Raw genomic sequence first — 16,590 nt, 5'->3', positions numbered from 1 at the left:
TGTTTGGATTAAGAGGGTTACACTTCACACAGGAATTACTATTAGTAGAAATTAATAAATGACTTGTGTTTAGGTCCTGAATTTAATTTCAGCAATTACAGAAAATCCAAATACAAACTATATGCTGCACTGCTTCTGAAATGTGGAAGGGGAGGTGATTAAAAATACCAGAGTCAATCATTTGCCTAAGTTGAAGCACAAAGAAAGGTCTAGTAGATACCAAAGTAACTCCACCATGCATGTGCATGCAACTTCCAGTTGATTGTAAAACTGAAAAGTTGAGCTTGGGACACTTAATGCTGTATGAAGGCAAGCTTTCACTTGGATTGACTGTCATTTCTGTCAGATTCTTACTTTTCCCTTGTGGTTGAAGAGCAGCAATTTTTGATAGAAAAGCCAAGTTCCTCCTACTCTGACACTTAGTATCCATGCCCCTGCCTGTACCTTGAGTGAGCAAGCTGATGGTGCTGCTGCTGCCATTCCATTGTAGTGTGGGATTGGATTGCGCAGCAGGTACACATCACGCTCCACACACAAATACTTAACACTAAGAACACTGAGAAATTGCCTTCAAACAAGGGCAATGTCAATGTTCAAACCCAAATTCCAAATAAATAAATGGATTTAATCAATTTGGTCTGTAATATGAGCATGCTACCAGACCACAGAGGTATAAGGTGAGGGTCTGAATTCAGGGAAGCATTTGTCTCAGAAGAACCTTTACTTCTTATGGCTTCTTACAATCAGCTAAGCATATACTTAAACGTTTCCTGAACAAATTTACACTTTGATCTTGCTGTTAATGATATTTGGCTTATTTGAATCTAAAAGGTACATTCCATTTGAGGACAGTTTGACATCACAAATGAAGTATTTACTGACTCTTGGCACTAGTGTCTTCACCTCTGCGGATCTCTGCAGTGTATCATTCTCACTGAAGGTCTGTCCTCCTCTGGATGTGCGTAATTAATTTCTAATAGCATTACAAGGAGGTTGGCTCATGCTTTGAGAAGAAAACTTTCTTTCCCAAAAGTAGTTTCTCTGGTTTGTATCTAACAACTAATTGGATTCCTGCACAGAATTTGTTATTTGAAACTTTGGGATAACAGAAATCTAGACTTTTTAAGTTTCCCATCTTGCTTTGTAACAAGGTGATGTTAAACCAATTCAGTGTGTTTTATTGCTTTCATGGAACAACCTTGTCTGAACTCTGCCTGGATTATAGATGCGGTGTTATCTCATTTTATGAGAACATAGGGATGAGAACATGAGAACATAGAGAACATATGAATATCCCTACATAAGAAATCTGGAATCTGTAGTTCTGGCTGATCAGTATGTTGTCATTTATGTGGCAAATCATACAAAACACCGAAATACAGGCAAAATAAGATAAGTAGTATTCCCTTAAATAAATTTTGTATAGTATGATTAAAAGTTCTCCATCTTTTCTACCCTATCAGCAGTGCAATGACTAAGCCCACTATCTCCTACATAAGATATTCTTTAATATATCCAAAGGATGAGAAATGAGGACTGGAAATGTACTGTCAGTTCTCTTGGACTAAGGTCAAATCTTGAGAAAGAGAGAGAATAGAGTACTTTCCTTCATAAATTTATCAGACAGTTTCACTTGTAATCAGATTAAGGAACTCAAATAATAATAATAATAAAAACATAAAGAAGAATTAAAATACTTACATTGCTGACATATTCAATATCCTTCCAAATGTTACATTCCCTGGGAAAATCTGCCAAATCTAAAAAATTATCCACTATCACTTGGCCAATCAAGTCATGCCTGGAGAATCTGTCAAAGTCATACACAGAGAAATGGAGTTTCCTTGCGTTCAGATCATTGTATGGCACAGTAAATAAAAAAACTTCATCAAATACTGGATTTAGGGTCTTTCTGTGCACTTTAGTCTGGTGTTTTGTTTTCCTATCAGGAAGTAGATATATCTTCACATATGGATCTGAAGTTCCAGAGAAGTCCTTTGCTGGCAGGTTGATGGCCTTATGTATCTTCACTATCAGCTGCTCTAAATCACAATCATATTTCAGTATAAAGTTCAGCTTTCCACAAGCCTTGCTGTTACTCCTCCGGCCATCATCTGTGTCCACTGATCTTTGTTTATAGAGCTCTGGCTTAATGCGGCCAATCCCTGTGAGTTGCTCCTGTTTCTGAACCTGCTGGATGTTGAAGTCAGGGTTGGAGAGGTTGAGCTGTCTTCGGATTGAATTATGCCTTAAGTGAAAATGGAAGAATTGAATGAGATCATGTTGAACATGATAAGAAGCTGTGCACACACATTAAAGATCCTGTTCTCATTTGATAAGCATTTTACAATGAGGTTAGATTTTCACTCACATAAAGTGATAAAGCTCTCACAACCAAGAAGTTGTGAGAGCTTACCCTTAGCATTAGACTGCTAATAGCACATAATTTTCTGTTTCTATCTCAGGCTAGTGCTATGCCCTCTTCCAATCTGTCTGGAGAAAGTGACAAATTCATGTCCATTGCAAATCCAAAAGATCTGCCTTACTGGCAAATACAATATGGTATGATAAGAACTGTAGCTGTTCTTATCAGTTACCTTTTTCAGCTGAATTCTTTGAATTAATGCCTCTGAAATGAGTTACATTATGTTAAGCCCCAGCAGCAGGATCTGGCTTACTATGCCAGCTGAACTTGCTTATTTCTGGTTCTGAAGTAAAAGCTGGATGAAGGACAGCTTCCTGACATCTCTGCATTTTAATTGTTTGTTGATTTCTACAGCTTCATTTACAGTGAGCTGTTCTGGCCTGATATGGTTTGTTGACCACCCCAAAAATTGTTTTATTCTGTTCTATCATACCTGATGTAATAAGATCTGTGCTACGGTGGCTGAAAAGCTTCTTTAGTTTCATTACTCCATGGAGAGAAAGTTGCTTTTAGCTTACCTGGAGTCACTCAGTTATTGTGATTGAATTTCTCACTTCATGAGATAGTAAAGAAATCAAATTTACAAACCCTGTTGAGGTAGTGGGATGATAAAGTTGGATTAGGTAAAAACTAATCTTATGTGAGTTGGATTCTACTATTTTGTCCTATTCATATGCAGCAGTCATTCAGTTTATTGGTGTTATGAGCTGTGGCTGAAGAAAGAAAAAGCACATGGAAAATGCTAGCACAGGATTAGTCCAAAGCTATTTATGTTGAATGTAATCAGCAATAGTTCCTCTGCTAGCATCATTCATTCATTCCTTGTAAATACGTGTTTGTGCATGCTTAAAATAGGAACAGTCTCTTACATACTTTTTTTCCTCTTACTGCATAATTTTATAGCTATACATTAGTCATTTATATGATAAATTATCATGTCAGAAAAAAGGTATTTAGTGTTCAGCCCTTAAGCTCTTCATCACAGTGGGAGGTGCAGAATATCCTGCGAGGAAGAAAAAGGAGGGCACAGGAGAGACAGCTTGGCAAGGATTGTAGCAAAGGCAGGTGCCTGGCCTCTGTGACCACGTAGAGCCACAGCTGGCTGCCCAGTTATGCCAGACAGCAGCACAGGTGAACAAGTGAAGGATGCAGTACAAGGAAGATGGGTTCCTCTTGATAAGTCAGAGTCTTTTTTGGGAAAGACACAGGCAAAAGTAGGGGGCAATGCAAGAAAAGAATAAAGAACAAAGCCTGTATCAGCAAATGGTATATGGCATATGAGACCTGGTCAAGTCATGCCCCTGTGGACAGAGAAACAGTGTAACAATACCTGTGGGAGAAAGCCAGAGAACAGCTGCCAGAAGAAAGATCTGCAGAAATTCACTGGAGTGAAGACATTGTCCATGCACTCAGGATGCTGCGGGAAGTTCTTTTATAGATGGGGATTGGTGCTATTTCTTGTGAGACAACTATGGCTTAGTGATACTGAGCATCTGTCATTTGATTAAGCCTCAGTGCTGCCCTGCTGCAGCAGAGAAAGCCTGCATCTGATTCAAAACTCTCACAATGTCGAAGACACATGAGAGCTCTTGATGTTAGGTGTTGGATATAAATCTTCTGTTATTAATGAATGTCATGACATGCTTATTTCCCAGCAGTTTGAAAACAAAGAGGGACCAGCCCTGTACCATACTTCTGATCTATTAGTCCTTAGTTGGAATTCAATTAGGTATGCTAGGATGCAAGCTCTGGTATCCATAACTGTGGCTTTGACCTCCCCATAGCAACAATATAAACCCATGACATTCTTATGCTAATCTAAGGAGGAAGGATACCTGGAGCTGTATAGAGTTAACAATGTTCTGGGGACTTCTAATTCTTCCTGAGATGTTTTGGACAACTAGCAATTACTGAACTTGCTGCTAGCTTCTGTCCTTTTACCCATGTGTGTGCCTCTAGGAAAGAGTCTTGGCTAAACTTGCTCTCCCAGATGGCTGGAAAGCAAGAAGAAATTGGGCTACTGCTGTACCTTCTCCAGCTGAAGTGCATCTGCTTTGACTTAGAAATTTACTGGCTTTTCACATGCTGATCTTTTTTCTTATTGTGTGAAATATAATCCTTTTATCATTTGCCCCTGCACACACTCTTACCCTCCCTCTTTCCTCCTCCCTCCTGTACTGGTTCTCCAGTCCCAATGAAGACCTCACTTCACTCCCAGTCATGATGTGGCTAAAATGTAAAATTTTTTATCTTAATTCTTGCAAATGGCTCATTACTTTGCCCTACTTTTCTTCTTTGGCTGTTTTAGAAATCTTTGAGGAAATATTACTGAGTTTACAGCATCAGTGCTAAGTGCAAATGAATGTGCTCTACAAGCTATATGTGGGCTGTCTGGTGCTTTAAGGGACACGGTGCTCTGTGTTGCCTGGCTTCTCAGGGAGAAGTACAAATGAGACAGTTGTTGATAGAAGAAGGGAGGAGCATTGTGCTCCTATCCTTTTCACCTAAGAAGTTAGTGCAACTCAAAGAATAACTTCTGTGTATTTTATTGTTGTGATGTGGCAATTTTTTATGGGGGGGGGGGGGTGTGTTTTTGTTTGTTGTTGTTGTTTTCAAGAATGTGGCACGTAGATTATGCATTTTTAGTAGATCAGTGTACTGGATAAGCAAGCTGTGCTCTTTTGACTGTGTCTGTATTTGTTAATATCAGAGAGAAACTGGAGTTACTGACCGAGCAGAAGAGGTTGGTTCAGTGGTCTGACGCTGCATTCGTATACCGTGTACACAGTTTTCCTTAGTTCCTGCCTGAGCATCTAATGGAATATCAGGAGAGGTGTGGCTGATCTTCATGGAGGACTCTGGATAGGCTGTAGGCTGACCTAGATAATCCTCACTGTAGTCACGGTCATTGATCTCTGTATCTGTGTAGTTCAGGGATTCTTGTTTGTTGTCTTTGTTCCCAAATGGCAAACCACGCTCTCGCCAAGGGATCCAACAAAGCTTCCAGGATACGAACAGAGAGACACCAAACAGAGCAAGGCCACAGGCTGTGACAACTAAGGAGAGCAAGCTTATTGAGATATCTGCAAATGAGAAAAACACATGCATGTCACATCTTTGTTCTCCTTGGAATTCTGCATCTCCGTGAGAAATGAACACCTCTGTATTGCAGATCTACAAAAATAAATTCTGATCCCTGCAATAGTCATATAAGAGAAACAAATTAAGTGTTCAATTCTTCTTTTTATGTTTTTTTTTAAACTCCAAAGGTTCTTTTTTCTGTTTCCAAACTTGTGTTATGAAAAGGAATGTGGAGATGTCTGTTGCTTTTCCTACGTTCCTAACATTATCCTACTCCCCAACCATATCAACACCAATAAGGTACAACTGGGAGAAGCCTTTTCTCCGCTTTGCTTTTTTTTAAGTTGCACATTTGGAAAATGACTCAGTGGAACAGCTGGTTTTATGGTTTCAGTGCTTTTGGAATGAGTTTCTCTGTGGATTACACAACAAATCATGCCGGTAACACAATTAGTAAGAATTCTACTTTATTGCCTCACATTATAAACACAACCTGATCAAAGCAATTTTTCACACTGTGTGTAGGTTCAGAATGCCAGGCTGCATCTCTCCAACTAACAGCTAGGCTAAATTTTCAAAGGATGGCAGGAGGCTGAAATGTACTGCTCCTACTAGGACAATTATTTAAGAATGACAATTAAGATGAAACAGCCTCAGTCAAGTTGGGGAAAAAAAAAAGAAAAAGAGTATTTTTCAAAAAAGTGGAAAAGTCAGTACCTTCTGCCCCTGCTGTGAGTTGAGTCTCACTAGCTAGACAGATTAAATTTCTGCACAGGGGAGACTGACACTCTGATCAGTTTCACACAGAAGCTGTCCAGTTTATTTTGCATGCTGGAAACCAATTTTAAACAATTCTAGCCAGCATGGCCCTTTCTGTCCTTCTCCCAGTCATAAAAAGACAAAGCTCATTAACAGTTGGGACAGCACAGCAGCTGCCTGAAAATACAGCAAAGAGTTTCAGAGCTGAAATTAATTAAATAAATCCTCCCATGCATAAAAGGATATTTGGGAGAAAGTAGAATGGTGGTTCTTGATAGATTTGGAAAAATTGCTGGTAAACAAGTCTGGCAGTGGAGGCAGAGTGCAACCTCTCTTTGATTAAAAAAGCAGAGAAACTGATGCAGTAGTGAAAGAAGACCTTCAGAATAAAGCAATTTGTCTTGGATTCCCTGAAGGAATAGGAAGAAATACATCAGAGGTCTGCAAAAGGTCACTTTTCAAAGCACTGATTCAAGTAAATGATCCAGCATTGAAAGAAATCAGAAACTAGAAGTTTTCAGAACCAGCCAGAAGATTACAAGGTGGTAACTGGAGACTACCCAGTGTCAAGGATGTGTAAAGGTGAGGAACAATTGGAAAGGTAGACCAACAGTCCCTTACCTTGAGGATAACTTTAACAGAGGACACAGTCATGTAGAGAACTAACATAATGAGGAAAAAATACATGAGAGCAATACAAACTACTTTTCATTTAGAAGGTTTGAAAGGCTTTAATAACAAATGTCTGCTTTTAACAACATAACACAGAAGAACCCCTCTCTCACAGCTCACTTTCAGGGAAGCTGGATAATAAACAGTCCAGATAACTCACCAAGTGACAGGGTACGAAGGGATTATTTTTTCATCATCTCGGTTTTACTTCTTTTTGACTCCCTGCAAACCATTTTTGTGTGATTTTTTATTTTCCCCCCCTGGGTGCAAAAGGGACAATCTTCCTTCTGTGAAAGAGTGTGGCTGAAAGGAAATGCTCAAGCTGTTCCCTTTCTCTGGGCAGTCGCCTTCTTTCATTGCACACCTGACTGGACATTTTCAGTGTCAACAGCTTAGGTGAGTGCAGTCCCAAGTGAAGATTTTTGGCTGCATCCTGGAGCTGCTTTTTCATTAGGCATTTGTTCTGCTACATACTCTAGTTTCTGTATAATTTTTACTCCATCTTTCCAGATGTCTGTTTTTCTAAGCCTGTTTACCTGCATTCCCATGTGGCAGCAGTATGCATGTGATTCCAAAGACTTCCTCTGCTTTGTAAAGAGAGCAGGATAGCTTTATTTGTTTGTCCTTACAGAAATCAGAGATCTGCAGCACAGAAAGTATTCCTGAAAAATTCAGCTGCTTCTCAATTCTCTCATTTTTTTCATGTGAATTAATGTGTTTTCCAGATCAGTATCTAGTGTAAGTTTGAACTACAACTGCTGATTGAAGTGCAGGCAAAGCTGAGCAGTTTACAGGCAGGCATGGGCTTTAGGAGCACTGAGGAAAGGTGATGAATACTTCAGAAGGAACAGGTTTTTCAGTAGCATTGCAACATATTAATTCAGTGTGCACATTCTGCTGTCTTTTTGATCATCTGTGCTCATTTTTAGCATCCAGCCAGTTCCATTAGTGGCTAATACAATTTACTCTCTGTATCTACTCTGTGCTAAACCGAGCTCTTGATGCTCTTGCAATACAGCATCTCATGAGCACAAGGAAGACCCACCTTTGTGCCACAGGTATTTGCACTGATCTCTTTCCTGGTGCCACCACAATGCCAGCCAGGTGTCTTCAGGTGCTGACATGAATCCAAGTCAAAATTTCCTAACTATAGCTGTTCGATCATGGCTGCAGCATGACCTGAGCACCAAATTAATTCCTTTCCCAACAGAACGGCTGTAATCTGGTTTAAAGTGAAGCTAACAGAGTTTTATCAGTAATTTAGAAATCGTAACTGGAAAAGGTCTTTTAACAAGTCCTTCCTTATTTAAAAAAAGCTTTCTCTCTCTGCTTATTTAAACCTTCTCTTTTCTATTAAGTATTCAAATATTCCTGCATTATTGTAATAGAAACCATTTATCTAGTAGGTGAAGTTTGGCTAGCAAGAAGTGAGATAAATCTTAGCAATACAGATCTTTTTAGTCCAATATAAGTTTTTTTTTCCTTCTGATTTTAAACCCATCAAATTTCAAAAGACATTGAAATAAAATGATAAAATTAGCTTGTTCTGAATAACCCTGTCACTAAACTTTAGGATATACGGGGACAGATCAGTCAATCTTTGTGAATGTGATTTTATCCAAATTTACAATGGTAACTTCTAGCTGTCATTTCCTGAGGGGAAAAAAATGTTCTCCCTTTCATTAAGGTTTTGTTGCTTAAGGGGAGATTTTGAGGAATATGAGGTGGCTAGACATCTAAATTCTTGACAACCAATGGAAACATCAGTGCCTGTTGCTTACATCCTACCTGTGCTTTTGAAAATTCTTTTTCTTTTATGCAATATGAGGGGTTAGCCAGAAATCAGCTTGGTAATTACACTGTAAGAGCAACTTTTATTTTTTAATCCTAGAAGACTAAGAGTCTAATTTTTCCAGAGGAGGTTTGTAGTCAGGATGAAGTATGTGAAGTACGTACTGAAGCAATTTCAACCTGCTAATTTTGCAGTGTAGTTTCATTTGTGCTTTGCAAGTTTTTCTTAATTAACATAACTGGCACTCGTTCAGGATGAAAGGTGTTTCTTGGCAGAGACTCCTGAGACAAAAAGTAATTCTCATCTAACATATTCTTCTATGAAATATTCCTGAACACAGTTAATTATACTTAATACTGTGTTTAGAAAACTGTCTGGTAAATTCTTTAAAGGAAGGCAGCTGAAAATCAAGGGACTGAATTTTGCATTATGCTGATTTTATTATGCATGGACTCAACTCTAATCTGTCTGACCCTGAGATTTACGCATTTGGACCAATAAAACATGCCTAAGTGAGATCAGTGTGTCTCACACTGTAGTAATGCTTTCCATGGTCTTAAAATGTATTTATACCTGGGCGTTACTTGAGGCTGTTACTAGCTTTTAGTAACCTTTTTTTTTTTTCCTTCAGGTTATGTGTTTTATATCTGATAGGTAGGCCTTAGGATATATAAATCTCTTGTGTTGGTTAAGACACTGTTCTCATCCTCTGGGTGACCTGCATATATTTTTATTGCTAAACAGTATTACAATGGGGTGCATTGAGAGGAGTGTGTCCAGCAGATAGAGGGAGGTTCTCCTCCCCCTCTACTCTGCCCTGGTGAGACCTCACCTGGAATATTGAATCCAGTTTTGGGCTCCCCAGTTCAAGGCAGACAGGGATCTACTTGAGAGAGTCCAATGGAGGGCTGCGAGGATGATCAAGGGACTGAAGCATGTGCCCTATGAGGAGAGGATGAGAGACCTGGGGCTTTTTAGTCTGGAAACTGTAAGACCAAGAGGGGATTTAATAAATGTTTATAAATACCTGAGGGCTGGGTGTCAAGAGGGAGGAGACAGGCTCTTCTCAGTTGCACCCTGTGACAGGACATGGGGCAATGGATAAAAACCACAGCATAGGAGGTTCCACCTCAGCTTCTTCACTGAGGGTGACAGAGCACTGAAACAGGCTGCCCAGAGAGGTTGTGGAGTCTCCTTCTCTGGAGACTTTCAAGACCTGTCTGGATGCATTCCTATGTGACCTGTGCTAGTTTCTATGGTCCTGGTCTGGCAGAGGGGTTGGACTCAACTATCTCTGGAGGTGCCTTCCAACCCCTAATATCCTGTGACCCTGTGAAATTCCAGTTTAGTAGTGTGTTCTTTCTCTTCATCTGATTTATTTGGGTTCTAAATTTCTGTAATGTTTTCTCCAACTATTCCTTAAAATCAAGTTTCTTAAATGAACTAGAGCAATAAAATATAATCCTAGAACTTCATCAAGGTAATTATCCGTTAGTTTAAATGTACGTAAGTTCTACAGCACAATTTACAAAATGCAATTAGAATTACTAGATGGCCATACAAAATGCTCCCAACAATAAAATGCATAAACAATAGATTTGTTTGCTCAAAATATTTTTCCAGCAGGAATTGCTATGATGTAATTCAAAGCTGACACAAGAATGACATAATAGTTTATTGGTAAAACCAGAAAATTGGATCTTCAAGAAAAAAAAATTGAAGCAAATTGTTCATGTACATTCCCAAATGGGAAAAATGGATTCATAACATAGCAAATTAGTCTTTTTTATTTTGTAGCAGCAGAAAGATTTTAGTTTTGCTTATTAAGAATAAATATGTAAGCAGAGTGTTTTGTTTGCTATTCAAGTAAGGCGACTTCATATTGAGAGAGTTTATTGATGCCAGTCAAAATTTTATGAGCACAACACTCCAAAGTATTACTTGCTGAAGAAAACTGATTAGTCTCTGTGACTCTAAGGCTTAATGTCTGTAATTCAGTAAGTTAAACTTATTCTAACAATTTCTTATTTGCACATCTTACTTCCTCTTAACATATTTAGTCTGCATTAACGCAAATTTCTTTGACAACTTGGCTGATGTGTGGTACTCTACTAGAGTTTCTAAGTGACAAAAATGTCTTTACTAATGAGACAGCTGGCTGAATGAGCAGTGATTCCTAAAGAAACAGCTGAAAGGAGTCATATGTTCAAGGGCCTGTGTTTTTCTTTCTGACATCTTGCAGTAGTATCTACTGACAAAGAATGATGCTGTTCCTCTAATGAAAACTAAAGCTTCCATTTCACAAGGGACATGGATACAAAGCACAATAGAAAATAAGGTTTGTCATGACTGCATATATGCAGTTCTAGTAAGATTTATCCAGGTTCTCATGCCTCAAACTTGGTTGTTTTTAGTTACTACTATATTATCTTTGAATACATACTTCACAAAACTGATAAAACATGCCAAATTACTGTATACATTTGGTCTTCTAGTACCCAGTGAAAAATATTATAATTTGGAAAACTACATAAATAATAATGTAATGGAAGAAAGGACACCAATTTTGAAGATACCATGCTAGATAGTCAAGTACCATTGTCTATAAGTAACATGACATAGAGATAGCTTAATGGCTCCATTTCATCCTGCTAAGCAGAACCAGCTACAATACTCCATTTGCAGGGCAGGAAATGTAGCTGGAGCAAATGAAGATGAAACCTTCTAAAAGCCGTTTGGCATTTGAGACATGCTTGCAGCTTGTTAGCTAAAAGGGGGAGCTGGTGATACACTCAGTGGAAAAGAAATTTTAGGTGCATAACTTTGTACCACAAACTCCTATGACCATCAGGCCTCCACAGTGCAGAAAGTGGATAGCTGTGCTTGTTTGAAAAGTTGCAGTTCCCATGACTGCAGTCAAGAGTTGCAATGCACATTTCCACCCACCCACTTTTTTAATTTCTTTTCTTGTATGATCATTCAAAGTGAACTGAGTTGCTAATTAATAAATTGCAAGTGTTTATCTTGTTTTTTTTAGGAGATGGAAAATAGTAGTTCATAGGGTAATTGAGAAATTATCTAGTCATAGAAAGTGATTTGTCACTTTTGGCAAATATTGTGCATGTTTCCTCATTGGCAGAATGAAGGTCTTAATAGAGAAATGAATGATGAAGAATGAATAAAGCACAGTCAGGCTTTCTAGTAGAAGTTTTGGGCAAATGGTGTGTGTTAGAAAGTAAGAAACATTCAAGATTTGTGAACATTTCCATGAATAAGCTATCAGAACACACATTAATCTGGAACGTTATGACCCTACGAATAACAATGAAGAGAAATTGCCTTTTATTTCTGCAATATATAGCCAGTAGCAGAAAGTCCCCAGGTTATAGAAGATGAGCAGACTGCTTATCTGAGACATGCCAATATGCTTTACCTTCCATCATAATCCTTAAAAACCCAGTAGGTTGCAATACATCATAGAGAAGCATTTGGGAGCACTGAATGACAGAGGAGCATTTCAGTCCCCACTTGTATAAAACTGTACACTAATATTATACCAAAGTGCTCAAACAAATAGCTGCAGAGGTATGTTCTAAAAAAGTAATAATGAAGTAGTAACATTTTCTGCAAATTTTTAATAAAATTCCTTTTCATTTTGATCCCCTCTAGGGCACAGGGGGAAAAATACAGTACTTACCCAAATGTTTAATTGGCTAACTCTCTTTTGGTGAGAAAACAAAAGGACCATGGGAGATGTAGACAAACACTAAAGTGTTTAAAGGGCTAGCTGAGCTTTAGCAAGATTTAAGTTTCACATTCATATCTAAAGACATGTACAAGCAAATATAAATACACACACATTTGTAAGATGCACATGATGTAACATGATGAAAAACTATTTTCACAGAACTAGCAATTGTGATTAATAGGAGTTTCATTCCTCGTATAGTTCTCAAATCTACATAACTTTTTTTTTTCAAATGTCCATTTTCTTTTCTGTTGGAAGCACTGAATTTCAACCACCAGTTGGCTATCTGTCCCTTTAATTTTCTTAAGCCAAGTGGAAACCTTTCTAATTTTGAATAACCCAAAAAAAACCCCAATATTTTTAACTTTAGATTATTTTTTATTATTATTTAAAGGAAATAAATATGTAGGAAATAGTATGACAATATTACTCTTCTGGGCAATTTATGTAGAATAACAGTGTAAGCTCCTTGTTAAAGTCAAATTGCTCAGAATGGAAATGAGGTCAATTATTTCATTAGCTTCCTATTCAGAATCAACTACTCTAAGCCTATATTATGGGACTTTGGCACATCACAGTGGTTCAATATTTACAGTCCTTGCTTCACATTTAAGGGAGAGTCAAAACTCATTTGCTTTCTGTATACTGGCAGATCATAAAAAGGTTGCTGCAAGTGCTGAAACCTCACAAGGGACTTCAGGAAAGTTGCTTGCATAGATTTATATGGATAAAAAGGATTTTTATTACTTACCTTGACCTTCATGAAGCTAATGAGAAGCTTATATGCGTTTTGCAGTTTATTTTATTTATTTTATTTCATTTTTCCTGAATGACTGCATTCTTATCCCTGCATATCCCTACAATTAAAATATACAATTTTCTTACACTACTCCAGTTAGAATTTCTTCATATTATCTGATTGTCCTGGCCTTGTAAAACATTTATTCTTCCTGAAAAGCAAACTATCACAAACCACGAGCTTCTTAAATTGACTAAGTAGCCTGATTTTAATTTTAGGAGGGAGCTGTTGGCATAAAGGGAACTAAAAGACAGCTCTGAAATAATTTCTTTTTCTCAGCTGAGGAGACAGATACACTATAATGCTCCATGGACCTTTTTTTTTAAAAAAAAAAAGTGAATGTATTATGTATGTGTGGTTCTTTGTGAACTTAGGGTTCCCATTTTATAAAATGAAGCTTTTTTGGTCTGATCCATATGTATTAGTGTGATGGAAGTTTTACTGTCAGGAATATTTACTACTAGGAAAGATTAGTAATTTGCAATCAGATCAAGTTTACTACAAATTTACTATTGGAAAAAGTATACAGAATATATTTTTTCCCCATTCATGCTTCTCTTCACCTCTAGAGAGCAAATGAATCAGTTCAAGACATCTACAGACTTACGAATGGGTAATTCTGGAAATACTGTCTGTCTAAAATATTAAGAGAAAACTGTAGAACAGATACAAGAACAGGGAAACTAAGAGTAGAAAATCAAGAGAAATCTAAAGTGAAACAGCTTAAAAATGTGGCAGCTAAAGGAAGAGAACTGAGGGACTAATTTGACAAAAAATTATCATTCGTACTATCTATTTTTTATTTCCTAGAAAGTGATTATTTAAAAGCTGAGATGCTCTCGGAAGCCTTCCTAATTTTGGCATATCCAAATACAAAGAAGCACTTCAAATTGCTTATTTCTGCAAAGCATATACTAAATAACATACACTTTAAGTAAGAATTGAACGTATCTGGGTTCCTGCTTTCCTGGGTGTATCTGTATGGTCATGCAAAACCATACAGATTAAAAGGAATCTGTAAAAAGAACTTGTAGCAACAACTCTTTGAAGTTTTCTGAAGAACTACACAATTTCATGTTATACTTAGTTGTGAATGTAAAATTGAAACCTGTCAGCTTGAGGGGTTTTTCTTCTTAAGTAGTTCTATGGAGAAAGTAGTTGACAAACTAATTATGACCCACAAAGCAAATATCAAACATTGTAGTTGTGACAGATGCCCACCCCTCCCAGATTAATGGACCAGCCCTGATCAATATTTGTAACTGAGAAGAAAACAAGAGTCTGTCCTGAAATTCCTTGAGTAAAATTGGGCAGAGTTAGGCCTGGAGAAATGTGGCCCTACCACCTGGGCAATGGGGCACACTCATCAAATCAGTTATGAAAGGTGTGGAGTTTCTGAGAACCTCTTGAATTCATAAGGAAAACAGATCTCTAGGAGACAGGCGGGAACAAAGGACAAAGATGAAAGCTTTATATAACACTTGCGTGCTGTTAACTTTCAGATTAGCCAATCCCTGTCAAGAATACCCACAGTTGCATATTATAGAAACAATCAGATTGTAATAAAACATAAATGCCAAAGAATAGTATGTATAAATAGTTCACAAAGGCTTGAAATTCTTCCAACTGCCAGGATGTTTCAGCTTTTATGGAAAACATCTTGTTTTTCCCTTACCCTTGTAAAACCAGAGATGTTTTCTAACAAACACAATCCTTCAGAAAGTCCTGCTAAATTAGAAGTTAATTTGTATTTTTGTTCATCTTGACATAAAGGTCAAGAGAGTAGCACTTCAACATTTCAGGGTTTTAAGGCTGATAGTAACTTAACTGAATACATTAGCTTTGCAGCTGTCTGGAGGTTTCAAAAGCTGCTAGGGGCCTCACGGTGCTTTTTGCACCCAAGAAAAGCAGGATGTGTTTTTATTTTAGACACACTGAAACACTGTAATCCTTTTTGCACAAATATGGAAACATCCACTTGTGAGCACCAGAGACTCTAAGGTCAGTTGAAGGGTCAGAAGCTCTTACATTTCATACCAGAAGTCATTTATACAATATCTGTCCTGTTTAACTCTATTTACCAGTATCAAACACTGTGTGTGTCTTACTTCAATGCCTCTAAAAATGTTCAGCAATTAAAAAATTAACAGTTATCATTTTAGAAGTGTACTGAAGATTCTGATCTACTTCCCTCAACGATAATGAACAGGAGCAGTTCATACACTCCATTTTTCAAACACTGCACACTCAGGCAGATGGCTCCACACCCACTAAATTCTGCTAAGTAAAATAGATACTAAGGGGGAAAACAACTCTTCATCTGTAAGGGTGGAGTTACAGTTTACTGTAGAGACTTCATTCCATCTTGATAGAGTTGTGTGAGAAAGCACTGCCAAATGTAAGCTTTCAGGTACTGAGTCACGATCCCTGGAGATACTTAGATGTGTAGATGCAGTGCTTAAGGACTTAGTTTAATGCTGGAGTTGGCAACGTTAGGTCATTGGTTGGACTCGATGATCTTAAATCTCTTTTCCAACCTCAATGATTCTATTCTATAAAAAAGGCACCAGCTGATGACACAGTGACCTCAAAATTACAAAAAAAAAAAAAAAAGTTTTGTGTGCACCTATGATACCCTGATTTTTTGCTAGCAGCTAGATACAGGCTTAGTGTATGCCTAGGAGTGTTAACTATTCAGGAGTGACTAAGATCTAAGATAAGGAGCCATCTGACACCTTTCTTCAATTAACAGTATGCCCCCTGCCCTCTTGGATGATGACAAGAAGGTCTAAGCATTTTCCTCCAGTAATTTCAAGTGTCATATGAAGGGGAAAAGACATGCAGACTTTTAAGAAAAAGATGTAATTTAATAAAGTTTTAAGAGAAACTTGCAAGATATCTTTTTTTTCAGATTCCATATCACTAAGCTATGACTTCTGTTATATGTAATAGAACAACAGCATTCTGTCCTTATTTAACTAATTAGTAATGTTGCCACTGTTGATAGGATGAATAAATTATTTTTAAAAAATAATTAAGATTTATCCATGAAAGGTGCTAGCAAGCATTAATTTTTTGTGTATGTCTCTCCAAGTGTCTGGACATAGAGAGTCAAAACCATTGGGAGTAAATCATGGACATGAAAAATATTAATAGAATATAAAGAATGAAACACATGTGTTTAGAAACCCTAACAGCTATCTGAGGAAATTGTAGTGTTTTTCTATCCAAATCACCAAGTAGCTTTGTAGAACAAAGCTGTTGAATTAGCACAATGACTAAAGTGTTTATCACTAAGTAGCTTTTTCTCTCTC

General features: G+C 37.5%; 1 protein-coding gene across 1 annotated transcript in view; it reads right to left on the bottom strand.

Moving 5' to 3' along the window:
• The window catches only part of SYT9 (synaptotagmin 9), a 58,072-nt gene that overhangs the window by 23,295 nt on the left and 18,187 nt on the right, over positions 1-16,590 (bottom strand). Inside the window, exons 2-3 of the mRNA XM_054390535.1 lie at positions 5,157-5,508; positions 1,702-2,248 (exon numbers count right to left, since the gene is read on the bottom strand). Of these exons, the coding sequence (XP_054246510.1) occupies positions 1,702-2,248; positions 5,157-5,508 (899 nt within the window). The remainder of the gene's footprint in view (positions 1-1,701; positions 2,249-5,156; positions 5,509-16,590) is intronic.

The sequence above is a fragment of the Indicator indicator genome, chromosome 21 (assembly GCF_027791375.1).
Source record: "Indicator indicator isolate 239-I01 chromosome 21, UM_Iind_1.1, whole genome shotgun sequence".
Taxonomy (NCBI): Eukaryota; Metazoa; Chordata; class Aves; order Piciformes; family Indicatoridae; genus Indicator; species Indicator indicator.
This window is presented reverse-complemented; position numbering and strand designations above follow the sequence as displayed.